This window comes from Pongo pygmaeus, chromosome 5, assembly GCF_028885625.2.
Source record: "Pongo pygmaeus isolate AG05252 chromosome 5, NHGRI_mPonPyg2-v2.0_pri, whole genome shotgun sequence".
Lineage (NCBI taxonomy): Eukaryota > Metazoa > Chordata > Mammalia > Primates > Hominidae > Pongo > Pongo pygmaeus.
Window position 1 is genome coordinate 37,255,586 of NC_072378.2, and position 17,592 is coordinate 37,273,177.

Genomic DNA, 17,592 nt, shown 5'->3' on the forward strand with positions numbered 1-17,592 from the left:
AGCATTTCCACTTAGCACCTTCTCCCTAACAATCTCCACCTGGCAATCTTCATTCAACTCATAACTCGGGGCCTCAACCCGTGTGCGGCCCATGTTTCGCAGGATGAGCCAGGGGCTCAGATGTCCCTTTATAGACAAGGAAGGAACCTCCCGGTTGGCTACTCCTGGATTCCCTAGCTCAGAACACATATTCAGATGTGTCTGCCATACAGGGTCATTCTAAGGGTATGCTTCAGTTATTGCTATCAGGCACGTTTACCACATGCTCCCAACACCCAATAAAGTGAACATACAAAAATTAAAAATTACAAAGTCAAAAGTTCACCAGCATCAACCAAATAAGAAAGGGGAAACAAACATACTAAAATTGTAAAAAGAGTCAGCCAAGAGGAAAAAATAGAAAATTCTTCCATCTGTGTTCCCTGAAACTAGTAACCAGGAAAGAAATGTCATGCTGAGATTCTCACAAATACCTTCCGATTCTGAGAAGCCAACAGGGGAGTGGGTGAGCAGCTCTGAAAGGAAAGCCCTTGAGGGCAGAAGCCCACACATATCACAGGGGCTCGGGAGTGGCAGGGCAGGCACGCAGGGCTGGCCACCTTCCAGGGTGCTGGGCCATACTTGGGGACTACCCAGAGCCTGGAGTGGTGGCAGAGGGACACCACTGGCTGGTGGAGGGGGCTCTGGGACAAGACTTTAAGGAAGTCTGGGAAGATAGAACAGAGGCTAGCCCTCCCACAAGGGGCTCACTCAGCATGAGCTGAGCTCCAGTTCTCTCCCACACCTCTTCAGGCTAGAATAGAATAGAGAGAAAGCAACCTAACATTTGAAGTGGGGAAGACAACCAGTTCCACATAAGTGGGGAGAATGACAAGGAGACTCCACTTACATCGTATCTGAGCAAGTAAAAGGTGGGGATAATGTAGGTGCTGACATCAAGCATGGATAAGATGAAAACAAATGGCATGGAAACTAGGCAAACATACCACAACCAACAGAAGGACAGAAAGGAGGAGGGGAGAAAGGAAAAGAAAACCCAGGAACTCAGCCTGGGAGAAAGTGGCTTCTCCATGGCTATCTCAAGCTATGGATGATTCAAGAGAAGTAAAAATCTAATATAACAAAAGCTCAAAGACAAGAAAATACACCACAGAATAAGATGAAAAGATTGCAGAGCGAAGGAAACAAATTTAGATTCAAATAGCATCAGTAATGAGCTAGTAGATAAATTAGAGCAGTAAAGAACAGAATAGAAATGACTGAAAATTAAGTAAGGCACAGAGTAAAGGTCTGAGATTATTTTAGTGAATGCAGGGAAAAAAGAAAAAAAAATCCTATCACACAATCAAAAGAAATATGATAGATATGGAAGGCAAAGGTGATGAAACAAATAACTATATTTCCTGAAATAGAAAATCCAGTAAGTATAACAGAGAAAATATTCAGAAATATAAATCAAAAAATTAGCCTAATGTGAAGGAAGGAGTAAATCTGGCCTCAGTATTCTCCAAAACCATATTCAAAAACCAGAAGGCAGCCAGGCATGATGGCTCATGCCTGTAATCCCAACATTTTGGAAGGCCGAGGCAGGAGGATCACTTAGGCCCAGGAGTTTGAGACCGGCCTCAGCAACATAGTGAGACCTCAACTCTATAAAAAATTTAAAAATTAGCGAGGCATGCTGGTGAATGCCTGTAGTCTTAGCTACTCGGGAGGCTGAGGTGGGAGAAATGCTTGAGCCCAGGGGATGGAGATTGCAGTGAGCCATGATTGTACCACTGTACTCAAGCCTGGGCCTAGGTGACAGAGCAAGATCCTGTCTCCAAACAACAACAACAACAAAAACAAACAACAACAAAAAACCAAACCAGAAGGCAATTGATCAGAAATGTCTAAAAAGATCTCAGAATACTATACCCAGTTATGGTCTTTTTTTCTTCCTTTTAAACATTTTTATTTTATTTTAATTTATTTATTTAGAGATAGTGTCTCACTTTGTCACTCAGGCTATAGTGCAGTGGGCACAATCATGGCTCACTGCAGTCTCAACCTCCCAGGTTCAAGTGATCCTCCTACCTCAGCCCCCAGTAGCTGGGATTACAGGCATATGCTACCATGCCCAGCTAATTTTTTATTTTTTGTAGAGATGGGGTCTCACCATGTCACCCAGGCTGGTCTTGAACTCCTGAACTCAAGTGACCCTCCTGCCTCAGCCTCCAAAGTGCTAGGATTACAGGTGTGAGCCACCATACCTGGCCTAAAAAATTTATTTTAAAAAAGGAATTTATCTCTTACAGTTGTGGAGGCTGAGAAGTCCAAGGTCAAGTGGCCACATTTGGTGAGAGCCTTCTTGCTGGTGGGGGTTCTGTGAAGTCCCAAAGTGGCACAGCGCATCACCCAGTGAGGGGGCTGAGCACGCCAACATGCTATCTCTTTTCAAGTATAAAAGCAACAGGCAGAAATTCTCAAACATGAATGAACTTAAAAATACAACACATTCCAGCTCTTGTAACAAAAAACCACTGGACAAATGTGATCCTTGAGCATTCTGAAAAAAAAACCCAAAAAACCACTAGACAAGAAATCCTGCCCTCCAGCACTTGTGAAGGTAAAAGCGAAGCAAGTTGTGAACATTAAATACACTGAAACATAGGACCCACACTGTAGCTGAAGGAATGATGAGTGCAGAACAGATAATAATAAAACTAACAACAAAAATTGAGGTCGGGGAAAAATAAGAATGGGTAGAAATTTAAGTACTAATTGCCTCATCTTTCATCGTAGGAAGTCAAATATTCTGTTCTATATATATGAAATTAAATGTAGTATGTTCTGTTTTAAAAACAATAGCTTATATATCCTATTTTTTTGAAACTATTTCCATTTATCCTGTCATCCCTTAAACCAGACATGATGGGCACCAAAAGTTAACACTGTTCCTTTCTGAAAGGTGGGATATTTAGGGATTAGTTAATGATGGTTAGAAATCTTTAGGAGCTATGCTTATGAATGATTTTTCCCCTTTTCTCTGCTTTCTTATATATTCTGTATTTTGAAATGCATCCATATACATTAAAAAAAAACACACACAAAAAACCCAAAAACCTGAATGCTTCTGACCATAGATGATAAATCATGAGACAATTAAGAATGACAAAAAAGAACAAGACTGAGAAAAGACTCGGCTACAGAGAAAACCAAACTTGTTTAAAGGCAAATGAGCAGAAATTAGCAGAGAAAAAGCAGACTGAGAAGCAAGGGCCCTTGAAATAAGTAAGGGTTCCACCAGTTCACTAATAAACCCCATCTAAATGCCAGTAACTCCCAAATTAATACCTCCATACCAGGTCTTTCCCTGAACCACATATTCCTATCCAACTACTTACTCATGAGCATAGTCGGCCCTCCCTACATGTGGGTTCTACATTCATGGATTCAACTAACTGCGAATGAAAATATCTGGGGGCGAAGCATCTGTACTGAACATGTATAGAACTATTTTTCTTGTCATTACTCCCCAAACAATACAGTACAACAACTATTTACATAGCGTTTACATCTTGCCCCTACATCTATTCTCTAAACAGCAGCTAGAGTGATCCTTTTATTTATTTATTTATTTGAGAGGGAGTCTCAATCTGTTACCCAGGCTGGACTGCAGTGGTGCGATCTTGGCTCAATGCAACCTCCATCTCCTGGGTTCAAGCAATTCTCCTGCCTCAGCCTCCCGACTACCTGAGATTACAGGTGCCCACCACCCCGCCCAGCTAATTTTTGTATTTTAGTAGACACAGCGTTTCACCATGTTGGTCAGGCTGGTCTTGAACTCCTGACCTCAAATGATCCAACTGCCTCGGGCTCCCAAAGTGCTGGGATTATAGGCGTGAGCCACCGTGCCCAGCCTAGAGTGATCCTTTTAAAGCATAGATCAGATCATGTCTTTCCTTTGCTCAAAACTCTCCAATGGCTCACATCTTACTCAGAATAAAACCCAGTCTCTACCATGCCCTATAAGGTACCATATCTTATGATTTCCAGCATGGGTTCCTGCCTCAGGGCCTCTGTGTTTGCTCTTCCCTCCATCCAAAATGTTCTCCCCACAGTTACAAGGTTCACTTTCTTACTTCATTCAGATCTCTTCTCCAATAATGTCAGAGAGGAGTTCCCTGACTTTTCTACTGGAATTCCACCCCCACGCCATTTTCCTGCTTCATTGAGAGCAATAATTCTGTCTCTTTGTTTATAGGTATCTCCCTAGAGCTTAAAAAAGTATCTGACACAAAACACATACTCAATATTTGTTAAATGAATGAATCGATAAAAGAACCCAGGATTTTATTATTCTCAAAATATTATAAAGTCTTTCCTTCTTATTGATCAGATACTTGCATCACTATAATTCAGACAAATATTATTTGTTCTTAGTGAGCAGTACATGTAAGTTATGAAAAACTCTACCAAGCCTAGGAGTAAATGTTGGTTTCTGGTCAATTCCACACGTGTGTTCGATGAAGGCAGGCGTTGTCACCAGAATCAACCAACACAGACCTTAGTAAGTGGAAAAGAGAGCTCTGGCTGCCTTATCACCTATTTATGACAGAGACTTCAGAAACTAATGTTGGCTTTAGAAAAAAAGACGAAAAGGAAAAAAAAAAAAAAGAAAACATAAACTAATGTTGGCTTAACTGTACCTGTCCCTGTTGGATCACCTCCTTGGATCATGAAGTCTTTGATAATTCTGTGGAATTTTGTGCCATTGTAGTAACCTCGACGAGCCAACTCAGCAAAGTTCTTACAGGTCTTTGGAGCATGCTTCCAGTACAGCTCCAGCACAATGATTCCCATGCTGCAGAGGGAGAGGACAACAGCTCCAGTAAAGAAAAAGGTCAGGGCAGACAGGAGTATTATGGGACTGCTCCAGGACTCTTGATTTTCAAGCTTGTAAGTCATGAAATTGTGATAACTACTGGATTTCATGCTCAGCAAAGGAAAACACCACAATGCAAGTAACATAAACACCAATTATCTTTTTTGAGTAAAACATGCAGGTGTTCTGGGTACTTCTTTTCAGCAAAATAACAAGCATGGAGAACTCAAAATTCTAATACTATATATATATATGTGATTATCTGAAACCAATATAACCAACCCCTAAATTAGGAAAAAAATTCTTACACTTAATTTTTAATTTTTTTTAAAAAAGAGACATTAAAATATCAGGAGTTCATATTTAGAAGTTTCTGGGTGGGGGTAGGGACTGGGTAGATGGAAAATAGGAAGATGTTTAATGAATACCTTTTAAAAACTTTTGTATTTTTGATCCATGTAAATATATTACCTATTCAAAAAATTTTAATAAAAGGTACAGTTTGTGTTTGTTTGGGAGGGAGTATAACAAAGGCAAAACCTGGTAACTTTGAATCTTTGCACCTACCCAATAGGATGAGTGCTTTTTCCTCCCCAGTACTACTAAAAGATAAGGAAGAGGCAAGAGACAGGACGAGTGCCTTCCCCTCTACTCCAGCACATAAGTAGACTTTAAGCTCCAAGGATGTGACAATTTTTTTTTTTTTTTTGAGAAAGGGTCTCCTCTGTCACCCAGGTTACAGTGCAGTGGCACAATCTCAGCTTATTGCAACCTCCGCCTCCCGGGCTCAAGTGATCCTCTCACCTCAGCCTCCTGAGTAGCTGGGACTACAGGCACGCATCACCAAGCTCAGCTAATTTTTTGTATTTTTTTGTAGAGATGGGGTTTCGCCATGTTGCCCGGGCTTGTCTTGAACTCCTGGGCTCAAGCAATCTACCTGCTTTGGCCTCCCAAAGTGCTGGATTACAGACGTGAGCTATGGCACCTGGCCAGATGTGAGAATTGAGTCAACTCTGTATAGTCTGGATACCCAGTGCCTTGCACAGTGTAAACACTCTATAAGTATATGCAGAATGTGTTAGAAAATAGCTAACAGCCTTTCTGCCTGCAATTCATCTTTCACACTGCTCCCATTCAACACAGATTGACAGTTACTCTGTGCGTGGTACTGTTTTCCTCATGAAGCTTACATTCTGGTGGATATTTTCAAAATACAGAAAGTAGCCTTTTGGAAAGACAATCAGGAAGTATATATACAATTCTGAAATGTGCATACCTCAGCAATTTCAACTTCCAAGTATCCTCTAGGAAAATATGCAAAAGTGCCTAAGGATACAATATGTGCAAGGATGTTCATCTCAGTATTTGTCATAGCCAGAAAAAAAGGAAGCAACTTAAATGTCCTTGAAATAGGAAATGCCTAAAATATCAACTATCCATACTATGGGCAGCTACCTGAATTACTGAGTGAAAGAAAACCAAGTTACAGAAAAACTTACATACAGTATGATCATATGATGCCATTTTTTTGTTAAAAAAAAACATAAGAGAGAGGTTTATATGTACATAGAAAAAGGTCTGGATAATCATCCAACAAACTGTTGATGGTGTTTTCAGGAAGGAGGTAGCTTTCACTTCTTACTCTGTATGTCTACATTGCTTGGATTTAACAATTTATTTTGTAACTTTAAAAAATACCAACAGGAGAATTCAGAAATTACAGGTTGGAGCCTGAAGACGTAGAATTTTGCCATATAAGAAGGTGGCGAAGATGGCCAGGGAGCATGAAATGAACAGCATGAGCAAATAGAGAGAGGACTGACAGAACTCTGCGTTAGCTGAAAGAAGCAATGGGCAAGAACAGAAAGGCAGAGGACCTTGGCTGGTCCATGGCTGTTGAGGGGAGAATGGCAGGTAGACAAGGGCCAGATGAAAAAAATCACCTTGAATGTCAGGATTAATAAGTTTTTACTTTATACTGTTATAGCAGCGAGACGTTATTAAAGGTTTTTGAGCAGGATCCCTTCCTTGTCCTACTTTGTAAAGATCACTTTGAGCTTTTTCCAAAGAGGCAATGGAATGAATAGAGCTAAAGAATCTAGCAAGGTGAGACGGGCACACCAGGCTCCAAACGAGGTTCTTCCAATTACTAGCTGTGTGGCTTTGGTCAAGGCTTTAATCTGTAAATTCCGGCGTTTCCTCCTGCTAATATTGAAAGGGAGAAAGTTAAATAATACCTTCATGATTTGGGTTGCTAAGATTAAACTAAATGAGATGACATACAGCGGGGCATGGCGCCAGCAGGTTGGTTACCACATCACTCCTTGATAGTGGGGAAAATGTGCTTCTTCCTGTATTTTATTGGAATTTGTTTCTACAACTGTACTACTTATCACATAATGTTTACATGTCTGTCTCTTTCATTATACCGTAAGCTCCTAAAGGCAGGGCTGTCTGTGTTTTATCTACCTCTGTATCCTCAGAATTCATATCCTATGTGCCTGGCTTGCGGACTCATTACACGCTTGTTAAATGAATGAATGAATGAATGAATGAGCGGACTGGAGGAAGGAGGACACTCAGGCAGCTGTTGCTGACACCTCAGCACAAGACCCCGCGGAGCTTGGACGCGGGCGATGGAGGTCCCCTCTCAACCCTCTGGGGGCCGTCTCGGCCGCTGCTCCACGCCCCTCCACGTGGAGGCCGGCCTCCCGGAGGAACGCGCCAGGAACGGACACCCGTGGTGAGGCCCGGGCTCCGCGTCTCCTCTGCCAGCCCCAGAGGCCCGAACCCCCTCACCTGGTCTCCAAGTAAACGTTGGGTGGCTGCCAGGAATCTGGGGGAATTGCCGCCATAGCGAAGCCGGCGGCGGAATGCTTGTCTAGCAATTGCTATTTCCGGCGTCGATTAGCTGGGGACCTGCCGCTACTGCACACTTCCGGTCCCCGCCGTTCAACCCTTTCGATACCAGGATTTGGGTGGCCAGGACAAGGAAGAGGACGGTCCCTTCTTCCAATGCCGGGAAGCTGGGGTGGGAGACGAGAAGAAGCTGGGCGCAAGAACAGAGGAAAATGCAAACTTCATTCGCGGTGGTCTCCAAGTGGCGATACCGCGCCACTCTGGGCGATCTGATTGGTTCGTTTAGGCATGGAAGGCGGGAACAACCAGAAAAGCTGCGATCTGGTTGGAGTTATGTCCTAATATTAAATTCGAAGAATTTCTTAGTCTCACAATTGGGCAGGGACGGGAAGGGGAGGCAGAGAATGAAAGGGGATAGTTTAGAGATGCCAGTAAAGAATTTTTGTAAGGCGCTGTACGATGTACACAGTGCTTGCACTTTCTTATCTACTCCACAATTCTATAAGTAGATAGTATTATTACCATTTTTCAGATCTGAAAATAGACTTGGCAGTTAATACTTGTTTTTCCATAGTCATAAAGCAAATCTGAGCCTGCAGAATCCAAAGACGAGGAGTCTGAGGAGAAAAGAGAGGGAAGGGGCAGGAAGAAAATGGGAGATAAAGAAAGGAAGAGACAGGAGAAAGCAGGACAAATGGATCAGAGCAAGAACAAGGCTTAACATTGGCTGAGATAGATGGTACCTGAAAGTTGTTAGGAGGGTTTGCGCAGGGCGCGAGGAACAGAAGCAAATTAGAGGAGCTATAATGTTTGGAGGGAGGACAAAAATGAAATAGAGTAACTAAACTTATGCTGTAAATGCTTTGCACACCACTTAATAATGATGGTTGAATGTTTACCATGTGCCACGCATCAAGCTAAGCATTTTATTGCGTATTTTCACGCTTAATCTTCAAAACCCCACAAGGTAGATATTACTATTCCCATTTTACTTTGAGGAAGCTGAGCCTTACAGATTAAATAACTTGCTTAACGTACTACAGCTGGTACACTTGTGCTCTTAACGACAGTTCAACTGTAGTGTCCCTAATTGTCAACAAGGAATAAGGATGTACAAGGTTGCAAAGATAAACTAGACAGCTCCTTGAGAGAGAAGCTGGGCCTCCTTCATCTTTGTGCTCTTCTTGCACAGTACAGAGCACAGGATGCTCAGCTTTGTTGAATGAATAATGAACGGAACACTACATTTTAAACTGATAAATGCTAAAGTATAATTTGTACACCTCCTGCAGTCTCAAGTTCATGCCCACCTTGTGGCCCTTGAGCTGGATGAAAAAGTCTTAATCCTTGGTCTGTTTAGTCTGTTGTTAATTTAAGTTGCCTTTCTCTGGACTTTATGTAGTTCTTTACTGTGTATCTTGGGAGGCATGTGCCATTCCCAGGCTCCAATGTCTGAATATTGAAAAGCCACCCCCAAGATCTCACGATCACTTTCTTCCTAAATCTTTTACTGCAGCTCCTACCAGTCACTTGGCACTGAGGAGACAGAGATGAGTCTCACACACACAGTGCCCTGCCCTAAAGAAACTCACATTGTAGGAGAGATGGGCAACTAAATACGTAGCTGTAGGAGCGTGGAATGAGGACTGTAATAAGAAGCACACAGTAGGTTGGGTGCGGTGGCTCACACCTGTAATCCGGCACTTTGGGAGGCCGAGGCGGGCAGATCATCTGAGGTCAGGAGTTCAAGACCACCCTGACCAACATGGTGAAGCCCTGTCTCTACTAAAAATACAAAATAAGCTGGGCATGGTGGTGCATGCCTGTAATCCCTGCTACTTCGGAGGCTGAGGCAGGAGAATCACTTGAACATGGGAGGTGGAGGCTGCAGTAAGCAGAGATTTTGCCATTGCACTCCACCCTGGACAGCAAGAGTGAAACTCCATCTCAAAAAAAAAAAAAAAAAAAAAAAAGAAGAAGAAGAAACACACAGTTTTCCCTGAGCTCTGGTTATTCCAGAGTAGGTTTGGACAGTCAAAAATTTCCCCTGGAGTGATAGCCTGGGTTGAGATCCAGAAAATAAATTGGAGTTAGCCAGAAGCCATGAGGGGTCAAATCAAATCAAGAAATAAAATGTCTCCAATTCCTCAGAAGCCCCCCTACTAATCATTACCCATTCCTTCCTCCCAAAGGGTAAACCACTTTCTGCCTTCTAATATCATAGATTGGTTTTCCCTGTTTTTGAATTTTATATAAATGGAGTTATAAAGTACGTATTTTTTTGTGCCTGGCTTCCTTTCCTTAACAATATGTTTGTGAGATGTATTCATGTTGTATGTAGTGGCCATTTTTCATTTTTCCTTGCTGTGTAGTATTCTGTTGTACAAACATACCACAGTGTATAATGGTGCTGCGATGGATATTTGTGTATGTATCTTAGTGCACTTGTGCATGAATTTTTGGGAGTATATAGCTAGAAGCAGAATTGCTGGGTCATAGGTAACATGTATAATTTAGTAGTTAACACTAGACTGTTTCAAAGTGGCTGTAGCAAGTTTTTTTTTTTTTTTTTTTTTGAGACAAAATCTCACTCTGTCGCCAGGCTGGAGTGCAGTGGCACGATCTCGGCTCCCTGCAACCTCCACGTCCCAGGTTCAAGCGATTCTCCTGCCTCAGCCTCCCGAGTAGCTGAGACTACAGGCACACACCACCACACCCAGCTAATTTTTGTATTTTTAATAGAGACAGGGTTTCACCATGTTGACCAGGATGGTCTCAATCTCTTGACTTTGTGATCTGCCCACCTTGGCCTCCCAAAGTGCTGGGATTACAGGCATGAGCCACCACGCCTGGCTAGTGGCTGTAGCAATTTATGTATGCACCAGCAGTCTGTGAGAATTGCTGTTGCTCTGCTTCTGAGCCAACTCTTAGTATTGCTAGTCTTTTTCATTTAAGGAATCCTGAAGCCTCTATAACAATATCTCAGTAGTAATTTCACTAACAACTAATGACTAATGAAGTTAAATTCTTTTTCCATACGTGTGCCATTTAGATATCCTCTTTGTGATATCTTTTTGTGTTCAAATCTTCTACTTATTTTTCTATTTGGCTATGTTTTCTTATTTGTAAAGTTCTTTATATATCCTGGACAGAATATAACACTGGAAAGTTTCTAATTTTAATGTAGTCCAACATATGCATTTTCTCTCTTACAGAACATTTCAGTGTTGGACAGACATTATTGGACATCTCAATGTTGCAGCTCTGTAATTCTCTTTTGTTTTTGTCATACAGATCTGCAATGCATCTAGAACTTATTTTGGTGTATGGTATGAGGTAGGAGCCAAGTTTCATTTTTTTCTATATGGATATGCAATTGATCCAGCACCACTGATTGAAAGCATTATCCTTTCCTCACTCCTCTGTCTCACCTCTTTGTCATAAATCAAGTGTCCATATATGTGTTTTCTGGTTTTGGTCTCTCTATTCTGTTTCATTGGTTTCATACATTTACATCACTGTCACACTACCTCTGGAGCTATAGCGTTAGTCTGAACCCAGTAGTATTTTGTTTGCAGATTTCTTGTAGAAAGCAGTTAAGAGATTTGGCGCTACACACAGGGCAGGTTAAGGAGTCTGGGTTCAAATGCTGATCCTTCCACTCCTTATCTGTAAAATCTTGAGCAAGTTAACCTCTCCATAAACTTCAGTTTTGTTTGTATGAGGATGTTATGGGGCTATTTATGCCATAGGGTTGATGAAGTGGCTCCATGAATTGAAAGTGCTTAGTACAGTCTGTTACAGTGTTAAAGCAAACTAAATATGACCTGAGAAGGGCTCTGTACTTCTATATTTGAGTCCTTGTGGATGAACTGTAACCTAGCTTTATAGTCAGACAAATTTGAAAACCTAACTTAATAGTATATACCTGTAACAATAGCTGAATGTTGGCCAATCCCAGCGGCCATACTTCAACAACTCCTAGACTGCCGAATGTTCAAATTGTATTCAAATAAGGCAAACACTGAGCTTTAACCAATCTCGCTGTTTCTGTACCTCACTTCCTATTGCTGTATGTTACTTTACCTTTTTGTCTATAAATTTGTTCTGATCACGAGTCACCCCTGGAGTCTCTGTGAATCTGCTGTGATTCTGGGAGTTGCCCAATTTGCGAATTGTTCATTGCTCAATTAAACTCCTTCAAACTGAATTCGGCCGAAGTTTTTCTTTTATCAGATGGTGTCAGGAATGGGATCCAAAGTGGAGCTTCTAGCGACCCCCAGGAGCACTGAGTGAACATGCAAGGTACCTGCAGGACCCACTTGTGTCCACTGATCTCTCACAGCAGCTGGGGATCACAGGTAAGCTCCCTCTCGGATCTCTCTTTCCTTTCCCTTTTTTATCTTTTCTATTACTCAGGGCAACCAGCTTGCCCAGAGACCATGTGTTGAAACCCCTAGTCAGAGATTGGATTAAAGATAATGGGGCCCATCTGAGGGCAAATATAAACCTTGCCAGTTTGATATTGAGTGCTAAGCAGAGTGGCTAATGTCTATGTTTTATCACATGTATTTTGCTCTGGCCGGAACAACAACAAAAAATTTTTCCTTTATGATGCGGCTTGGCCCCCAGTACGATGGTGTGGCAAGTTGGGTCACTGGGGCCGCTGAGGGAAAGGGAACCCAGAAGGCTGGCATGCCAGCAAAAGAGTAAGAATTTCTTACCAGTCAGATTTTTGGCTTCTCTCTCTCTGTGCAAATGGTTGAATGAATGGTAAAAATCACTGTTTATTTATCTCTTCTGTAAGGTTTTGATTAATGCAAAAAAAATTCTGAGGTTAGTCTTAAACTGATGTGTTTGTGCTATGAATTCGTTTTTCTGGGTCAAGGGGTACCTTAGGATAAAACATGGGCTTAGGATCCCACAAGCTCGCTAGTCAATAACAAACTTTCCTGCAGGTCCCTGAAACACAAAAAACTGGATGGGGTCTCCATCTTGTTTTATGTCCTTGGGAACTTGACTTTATAACCACCTGGCAGTACTTTCTCTTGATCTCACCTTCCAGGGAACAGGAATTTTAGGGTTTATGCCATAGTTAGCTCTCAAAATTATCTTGAGTCATTAAAAGCCTCTGCAAGCTCAAAATTAACTACTCTAGACTCTTTCTGGGAAGGGCAGTAGACTGCTCTGTGCTGTGGCTCACTGGCCTTTCACACTGGCGGTTCCAGTTCCATTCCCTGCTTAGGAAGTAAGTCCTTTCTGATTTAACATCTGCATAACCTTGTCTAGTCTCTTCTCCCCCACAGACTATCTTAAATTTTCCTTCTTCGAGCACCTAGGAGGTTACCTTCGGTAAAGTTCAAAAGCCAGAAATATCAGCCATTTGGCCTGGGTAAAATCAGTAATAAGAAATTTTAAAAGGACTTTATTAAAGAGTGCTATGCTTAAAAGTCCGGTTAATTAAAAATGGATATTCAGGGTCTAATGGCCTGGAATCCATGGGAAAAACAGGAGGCACCAGAAACCCTTTTCCTGGCCCTGTTCCTCCAAGGACTCCACCATAAAGCCAATAACCAATTAAGAAACTTAAAAACTGGCAAATGAAGAATCTTACAACTACTATAGTAATCTTCTTCTGTCCGTCTGTCTATTATATATGTGTTGTGTGTAATGTTTATATAAAAGAGCTCTAATTAATTGGCTTAAACAAAAATAAGCACTTAAATATTTTGAAAGCAAAATAAAAACTGTAATGCCTTTTAGTTCATGTAACTTTAGTAATCTTCGGGAAATAAAAATAGCTTTAAATATTGTTGATAAAATAAAGACATTTTGTCTAAATTATGCAGGTCAGATGTTAGCTTTGCTATATGCTTCAAGGTCATAAACTGCTTTGACTTTTGAAAATTGTTCAATTTATTTTGGAGACATTAAATTCTAAATAAGGCCTGGGGATATATGCAATTAGCTATGCCCCCTAGCTATACAAAGGCTATAAAGAAAATAGATTTCATATAAGAAAGGATGTTGTATGGTAAATTCTTGTCCTAAAGTAAAATGACTGGTTGTTTAAAAAGAGGGATGTTTAGGGCAAGTCAGAAAGTCTAAACATATCATACATAGTCTGTGTAAGTTGTGAAAGAATTTATGAAAAGGAATTTTTGCCAGAAATGTTGTACAATTTAAAGGTGATTAGGCCTCCTAAATGCTTCATAAAATGCCACCATGACTCTTAACTGTACAGCCTACCTGCTTTATAGCTAGGTAAGGCCTGGGACACCTGTAGTTAGATGCTGGAAAGATTCGGACCTTTATCTGCATTTCTGTCTGGGTCCTGGGCTCCACACCTAGTACATAATTAAAATCCTTACTTACCAAGGTTTTCACCAAAAGTAAAAGTTGCTAAGAGTTAACATTGTAATATGTAATTGAGACTACTGAAAAAATAGGTTTACATGCAAGGTGTGTAAGGAGAATGAAATGTGTTTTTTGTAAGAGATTATAAGAAAATACGGGAATGTAAATTTTTGCCTAGGTTAGAGGGTTAAAGGATTGTTTTAAATTAAATAAAGCTGAAGGTTTGAACAAGTTGTGGAAGGTTTATAAAAATTAATTATAGGGGCCGGGCACGGTGGCTCATGCCTGTAATCCCAGCACTTTGGGAGGCCGAGGTGGGCGGATCACCTGAGGTCAGGAGTTCGAGACCAGCCTGGCTAACATGGTGAAATGCCGTTTCTACTAAACATACAAAAAATTAGCCAGGTGTGGTGTTGCACGCCTGTAATCCCAGCTACTGGGGAGGCTGAGGCAGGAGAATCGCTTGAACCCGGGAGGCCAAGGTTGCAGTGAGCCAAGATCACACCATTGCACTCCAGCTTGGGCAACAAAAGTGAAACTCCGTCTCAAAAAAAAAAACAAAAAAACAATTAATTATAAGGATTCTATGTGTGAACATATAGGCTAAAGTTAAAATGGCATTATTCAGTTTTTTTTCCATAAATGAGACATTGGCATAAAAGCACAACAGAGTTTTCTTAGAAGATTGCTCTGCTCTGAGAAAAAAAAAATAGTAAAGGGTTATAAAAGGTTTATAAAAATCTTACCTTATGGTCAAACTAATTAAAACTGAATAGATTTATAAAATGTTATTAAAAACTAGCTTTAACATTAAAAATACACTAATGGAAACATAAAATTTGGTTCCCTCTTTTAGAAAGGATTTTTATTTAATATTAAAAGATAATGAAAGGTTTTTGTTTACCTTTTAAGTAAACTACAAAAAAATATGGTGGAGGAAGGGAAGAAAGGAGATAGTCAGTTGGCCTCATGCTATCCTCATTGGATCTTGTTTGGAAAGCTGAGTCTCCTTTCTATCAAAATACTGTTTTTTTGTTTAAAATTTTTTAAGTTATCATTTTGGCTAAATGAATGACTTATGGTAACCTAAGATTCTATTTTGTAATATCCAATGTTTTAAACCTTTGGTATTTAACAAACCTTTCAAAATCAAGCTCTAGATTATCATGCCAAATAAGCCAATACTAAAATTGTTTATATATACAATTTGAATGAACTCCATGGTCTAAGTCAAATTACCTATGATAACCCATTAGTTATCAGTGCTATGCACCTAAATTGGAGAAACAACTGGTATTCAAGAGGACATAAGTCCAGTGTTAAGCATGGACTCATGAAGAACCAGGATGGCCACCTTGTCCTTCTTGAGTCCTTAAAGCTTTTGTTATTAAACATTCTGGAAAAGATAAAATAATCCAAATTTAATATATTGATGTGGTAACTTATAAATTGCAGAAATAATTTAAATCCAATGTTTGGTTCCATATTCCTGGAAAGATGATCAAAGCTTCAGATGCATTTGGCTGCCTGATGGGCCATTTAAACATTTGTAAAGGGATTTCATTCAATTGTCATTTTCAATGCATGTTTTCTGGTTGTATAAAAGCTTTCCCATGCAATAGGGCTGATGTTATAACAGTAGATTATAGTGTATTTTCACGAGGGAAAGAAAACTTTTTATGATTCACTGAGGACAATTCCTTCACAATCTAGAACCTGCAGACTGGATCGTCTGAGAACACCAGAGAAAGAGAAAGACTGTCCTTGCCATCCACACTACAGCAAAACTTTGGAGCTTTAAACCTTGGGTTCATAATCTCACAACTGAGAAGGGTCCCTCCACACTCCTGGAACTGTACATCCATTGGAACCCTTAAGGTAAAACTAACCAGAAAAGTTTCTCCCCAGAAGATGGCATCCTTGATTTGAATAGCTTTTCCCAAGATCATAGATCAAAACTTCTACTATCACAAGACTCTTATCTTTGAATATTTTTTCCTTGTTTATGCCTCTATGAACAATAGAAATTAAAAGTGGGTCCATTATATGCATTTATAGGGTATACTTTTATTTGTGAATGATTTTGCAGCCAGCCTTAAACATGAATAACCTTATATTTCAATAGATAAAAGATGAAGCCCCAATGTAGGTAACAAACTTTAGTGGTACATACATTACCTCATAATCAGTCAAAACTCTTCTTAACCCACATCATGGATTAAAGAGAACACTGACAAGAGGCCTTCACTCTTCTAGAAAGACATCCATTTGTTAGGTCCTTTTTCCATGGTTTAGAATAAAAGAGGCAATAATTTGAAATGTCTCCCTCATGATAGGCTCTACAGCAAATTCTACTTTAAAGGCTATCGTTACACAACAGACTTTAAATTCTCCTGTGAAAGTTATACTAAATAATAGAATTGGCTAAACAGAAAAGTACCTGTGCAGCTGCTGACACTTGTGGCCTATGGAGAAATATAGCAAATGTAAATTATAAACAATTCTGGCCGGGCGCGATGGATGACACCCGTAACCTCAGCACTTTGGGAGGCAAAGTGGGTGGATCCCCTGAGGTCAGGAGTTCGAGACCAGCCTAGCCAACATGGCAAAACCCTGTCTCTACTAAAAATACAAAAATTAGCCTGGCATGGTGGCAGGTACCTGTAATCTTAGCTACTCAATAGGCTGAGGTGGGAGAGTCACTTGAACCCAGGAGGTGGAGGTTGTAGTGAGCTGAGATTGCCGCTGCATTCCAGCTTTGGTGACAGAGCAAGACTCCCTCTCAAAAAATAAATACAATAAAAATAAATATTCAGTTGTAGGGGATTAGTGAAAAGACCACTTAGTCAAGCAAGGAGACTCTTCATCTAACTCATTCTTTAATCTATTTAATTTTAGGTGGTTTTGGCTTATGGGGACCCTGGGTAAGGAGCATACTCCAAACTGTTGCTATTATCCGCCCAATAATGATAATAATAGTCTCCCTGGTGCGCTGTATTCTCTCAAAGGTTTTAAATGCTTGCATGCAGCCATCTCTACGATGTCAAATGATCTCTTTTCAACTGGAATAATAAAAACTGAAAGAAATGTGCGACCATGAAGGCACCGTAACCTATGAATGACATGCTGAGACCAGAAACCCAAAATGATGGTAACTGAGAGTGGCGCTAAGGCCCTAAGTTCTGGTCACACTGTCACCTAAGTAAGAACCTGGCCAAAAGTGAGGAATTTTTTTAAAATAAAATTATGAGAGGCCATTATTTTGGACTGAGCTCATGCACTAGGCCCCAACAAACCAAACCAAACTAAAATGGAGTCACTTATGCTAAATGTGACATAATCAAACTAAGGCTTTAAAAAAACACAAAATGCTAGAACAGACCAGGTTTTGTTTTTCTCCTATAAACACATGTTCCAGAATAAGGAGGTATCCTCTACTCAGCCCTTATTCTCTTCCTGCAAAACCTACTGTTCTACTGTTTCCTAGTGAGTTTCAAAACCATACAGGT

General features: G+C 40.5%; 1 protein-coding gene and 1 long non-coding RNA gene across 2 annotated transcripts in view; one reads left to right on the forward strand and one right to left on the reverse strand.

Annotated features, from left to right (window-relative positions):
• PPIL1 (peptidylprolyl isomerase like 1) overlaps positions 1–8,005 on the reverse strand; it is a 20,153-nt gene extending 12,148 nt beyond the window's left edge. Inside the window, exons 1-2 of the mRNA XM_054491080.2 lie at positions 7,667–8,005; positions 4,692–4,846 (exon numbers count right to left, since the gene is read on the reverse strand). Of these exons, the coding sequence (XP_054347055.1) occupies positions 4,692–4,846; positions 7,667–7,722 (211 nt within the window). The 5' untranslated portion in view covers positions 7,723–8,005. The remainder of the gene's footprint in view (positions 1–4,691; positions 4,847–7,666) is intronic.
• LOC134739720 (uncharacterized) lies at positions 4,795–16,178 on the forward strand. Its single transcript, XR_010126697.1, has 4 exons — positions 4,795–4,885; positions 11,021–11,062; positions 11,963–12,087; positions 15,797–16,178. It is a non-coding gene; the product is annotated as an uncharacterized LOC134739720 (long non-coding RNA).
• Positions 16,179–17,592: the final 1,414 nt, after the last annotated feature.